Here is a 4115-nt window from a genome sequence, read left to right as displayed (position 1 = left end):
AGATAAGTCTGTCAGTCCTGTTACTGGATAGGCACCTCTCCCTTGGGCTGCCTGAAAGCCTCTTGCTTCACGTGATGCTCTGCTGGTTGTTCTGTCTTGCCCCTCTTCTTACACTGCCAGCTTTGGGAATGTTCTCAGCCAGGAGCACATCTTGATATTTAACAGCGACTCAGTTTCCCATCTCAATGTCTGGAGAAGTCTGCAGCGATGCTCTTGCCACAAATGGTTTTCCTCCAGGTTGGATTGAGAAATTGAGAAGCATGGGAAGAGTCCAGCATTCCGCAGCCTGCCTCCCATCTAACGTTTGCTTTCCTGCCTCTCTGACTCTCTGTTCCTTCAAACAGGGGACCTGGGAGAAAGCCCCTCAGGCGGAGTGTGTGTGTGTATTCTGTGTGTGTGTGTGCATGGACATCAAAGGGAGAAATGAGTGGTGGTAAAAGCTGAAGGGAAGCACAGGAAGACAAGGCAGAGAGGAAAGAAGCTTCATGCTCTTGTTTGTCAAATGAGTCCCCAGAAAGTGTGTCCACAGTATGATAATGGAGGAGCTTTGAGTTACACTCAGAAGGTCTCATGCTTGGGCTTGTTTGTCTAGGCTGAATGTATGGTTAGTTTAGGGACAAGGTATTGCTATGGGCTTGGTGCAAAGTCCCAGTACTTATATCTTCTTCTGCCATCTCCAGAAGGCCCCACAGGATCTCTAAACACAGGTCTCCATGGAGACCTCGGGAATGCTGTAACTCCTGGTCAATGTGGGAGGACTCCAAGTTCTCAATGGAGTTTCTTGGGACCTGGGCACAAGGTTTCTGGGACAGGGCAGCAACACAGTGGGCAGCACTTCCCCAAGGCAGAGAGGTGTTCTCCAGGGGTCCCTTCTAACTTAAATCCTTCTATGATCCTGTTGAATCCCCCATCTGCCTTTTCAGTTTTTCCTTTCAGACTCTCCAAGGCTCTCTGTGCAAGGCTGTGAGTGTGCAGTGAAGATGAAAATGCACAGCTTGCAAGATTTGGCATGTTCCAGGATGTTCTCCATACTGGCAACGGATGCCCGTATGCCCGTTTCTCTGTGGCTGCCAGGAGGGCTTTTGGCTTGTGCACAGACAAGGTCTTTGACATCCCTACTGCTTTCAGATAACTGGACTGCTTTTAGCCCTAGGGCACAGAGCTGACAACAGCAGTGTTGTATCGTGATGCTTCCCAACCTGACCGTGGAGAGTCCAGACGTGTTTCTTCTGACGGGCATCCCTGGGCTAGAAAATGTTCAGTCCTGGTTCACCATACCCCTGTGCACCATGTACATGGTTGCCATTCTGGGGAACTGCACCATCCTCTTCATCATCCACACGGAGACCAGCCTCCACCAGCCCATGTACTATTTCCTGAGCATGTTGGCCCTCTCTGACCTGGGCCTCTCAGTGTCCACCATGCCCACAATGCTGAGCATCTTCCTCTTCAACTCCCGGGAGGTGAAGGTCAATGCCTGCATCGCCCAGCTCTACTTCATCCACACGTTCTCCCTCATGGAGTCAGCCGTGCTGCTGACCATGGCCTTTGATCGCTTTGTGGCCATCCAACAGCCCCTCAGATACACCTCTATCCTGACAGACTCCACTGTCCTCAGGACAGGGCTGGCATTTGCAGTAAGGAGTGTTTTTATGGTAATGCCTACCCCCATTCTCCTCCGCCGGCTGCAGTTCTGTCTTCCCAATGTCCTCTCTCACTCTTTCTGCCTGCACCAGGATGTCATGAAGCTGTCCTGCTCTGACAGGAGGGTCAACAGCATCCTTGGGCTCTTTGTTGTTGTCTCCACCATGGGCCTGGACTCTGTGCTCATTGTGCTGTCCTACATTATGATCATCAGCACGGTGCTGGGCATCGCCTCCCGAGATGAGCGCCTCAAGGCCCTTAACACCTGTGTCTCTCACATCTGTGCTGTCCTGATCTTCTACATCCCCATGATCGGCATTTCCATGATTCACCGGTTTGGGAAACATGCCTCTCCCCTGGTGCATGTCTTCATGGCTGACATCTATGTGTTGGTGCCCCCAGTGATGAATCCCATCGTGTACAGTGTAAAAACTAAGCAGATTCGGCAGCGGATACTTCTGAGGTTTCACAGGCAAAGACCACTGGAAGAACATTAAGCATATGTTAGACACCAGTTTTCTCAAACAGCTTTGCTGGTAAGAAGATATTTTTATCCTGACTATTCATTTCTCTTTTATTGCTCGAGTTTACAGCCCCACACCTGTTAAAGGAATCATATCCTATGTATTCCCAGACCTTCCTCACCAGCTTGACATGGAGGAGATTGTCTCTTTCTTGACTGGGGGGTGATGGCTTCTCTCTCCTGGTGGCCTCTAAGCCATGATGAAGGGGAACACATGTACCCACACTTTGCTGTGGGTTGTTGCCTCCTTCCCCCTCTCTACTGCCATGTTTTTGCCATAGGCAAGGCTGGGAAAGAACAGACTTGTGTTTTCTTGAGACCCCCTCCTAAAACAGGGGTTGGCAAGGCTTGTCAGTAGGCATGAGAGCTCCCACAGAGGTTTGCTTCTGGTTGGGTACTAAATAGTAATACATATATAACACAAAAATGGGGAAAACTGAGAAACTTCCAGATTTTAGTAGCATTTATTTAAGTGCATTTAGGTCCCTGTTTCAAGATACCAGTCCACAGGCATAGGGTTCTGGGGGAGACATGGAGGGGGAAACTTGTACACAGAGTGAACAGCAGGTCAGGGGTGTGTGGGCTGCTTTGACCCCAAACGGAACAAGAGTGGGAGCACTGCAGTGTTTCACTTTGGTCGAGCAGGTAGACACATCCTCAACCATACGAGTGCAGCCACTTAGAATAGCTCCTGACTGCTCCACGCTGACGTGGGAAGGAGCAGTCATGTATAACATTCCCAAACAAGTACTTGGTTTTTGACAATTAGATTTGTCCCAAAGTGGTAAATGATGGAGTTGTTCAATGGTGCAGCAGCCCGTACCTTCCCTGCAGCCAGGTCATGGCTTCATCAGTAAACTGTGCTAATTGGTACCTCCCTCAATCACCTTTCCCCTCTGTGCTGACAATTAGACATACTCAGATTTTTCTCTCAGTCACCTTTTATTTGCAGAATGAGTCAGATATGAGGGCTCCAAACTGGTCAGAATAACAAAAGCACGTGCAAGAATCACAAAGTATTCATTTTCTCTGAAGCTCCAAACTAGCCATTTCCCAATTTCTCAGGCAATTGCATGATTTTGAATATCTGTTTCATATTTTCATGCTTTTAGGATAACATCCCCTTCTCCTGACTGGTTCATTAAGGAATATCAGCTGACTGCATCTGCCAATTAACTAAATGACAAAGGAGCGACAAGCAGGACCAGACACCAGCTTCACACGCAATCAAGCAGAGATCCTTGGAATGGTTGTCTACTTAATAAAGCTTTTCATTAACAAACCCAAACCTCATAATTTCTCCTGTCCCTCTCTGCCATATGAATGCCAAACACTGTGGAAACACAGTGAAAGGAGATAAAAACATGCTTTTTTAACCCCCAGAATGTGTATGTCAGGAGTTAGCTCTGCCCTTCAGAAGCCTGCAGAAAAGCAGTGATGCGCAGCAAGGCACAGCAACCTGGGGGTCTATGGTTGTCTGCTGGGGTGCTTGTGGGCTGCCCATGAACTCTAGAAATCAAGAGGAGCCTGAATGGTCTGTGAGCAGGGGAAGGGGATGAGCTGCATGACTGCAGCCCTTGGAAATCCCAGCAAAACAACAAAACTGTTGCAGCACAGCTATTTCTGCTGCAAACACACAGAGCAGCCCTCTCCAGACAGCTCTGCAGGAAGGGCAAATTTCTACCCAGGGCAGTACACAGCCAAATATGTGGAAGTCCTTCCCCTAGGCTCCTAGTGTCCTCCAGAAAAATAGCCCATTTTTGTTAAAATACAAAAACTCTATCAGAGCAGGGTCTAGCAGCAGGATTTTCCAGTCCAGAGGAAAGATTCAGTCATGAAGCAAGGGACTTACGCCCCAGCCCAGTGAATACTGAAGGTTTCCAAGGAGAGGTTCAGCAGCAGAGAGTTGCCCACTCCCTGAGCAGCTGCCAAGGAGATGAAGCCTCTA

At 48.8% G+C, this 4115-nt stretch overlaps 1 protein-coding gene across 1 annotated transcript; it reads left to right on the top strand.

Annotated features, from left to right (window-relative positions):
- Positions 1-1187: 1187 nt before the first annotated feature.
- LOC104572676 (olfactory receptor 51L1) lies at positions 1188-2141 on the top strand. The gene has a single exon (XM_010219841.2). It carries the CDS (start codon positions 1188-1190, stop codon positions 2139-2141), a length of 954 nt encoding a protein of 317 aa, XP_010218143.1.
- The last annotated feature ends 1974 nt before the right edge of the window (positions 2142-4115 follow it).

This window comes from Tinamus guttatus, unplaced genomic scaffold (genome assembly GCF_059628265.1).
Source record: "Tinamus guttatus ecotype Peru unplaced genomic scaffold, ASM5962826v1 Tinamus_guttatus_pri_ptg000817l, whole genome shotgun sequence".
Taxonomy (NCBI): Eukaryota; Metazoa; Chordata; class Aves; order Tinamiformes; family Tinamidae; genus Tinamus; species Tinamus guttatus.
The sequence above is the reverse complement of the archived record's forward strand: the minus strand, read 5'-3'. Positions and strand labels throughout refer to the sequence as shown.

Excerpts from the sequence above, each read along its gene's own strand:
- LOC104572676 (XM_010219841.2), top strand. The coding sequence starts at position 1,188 with ATGCTTCCCAACCTGACCGTGGAGAGTCCAGACGTGTTTCTTCTGACG.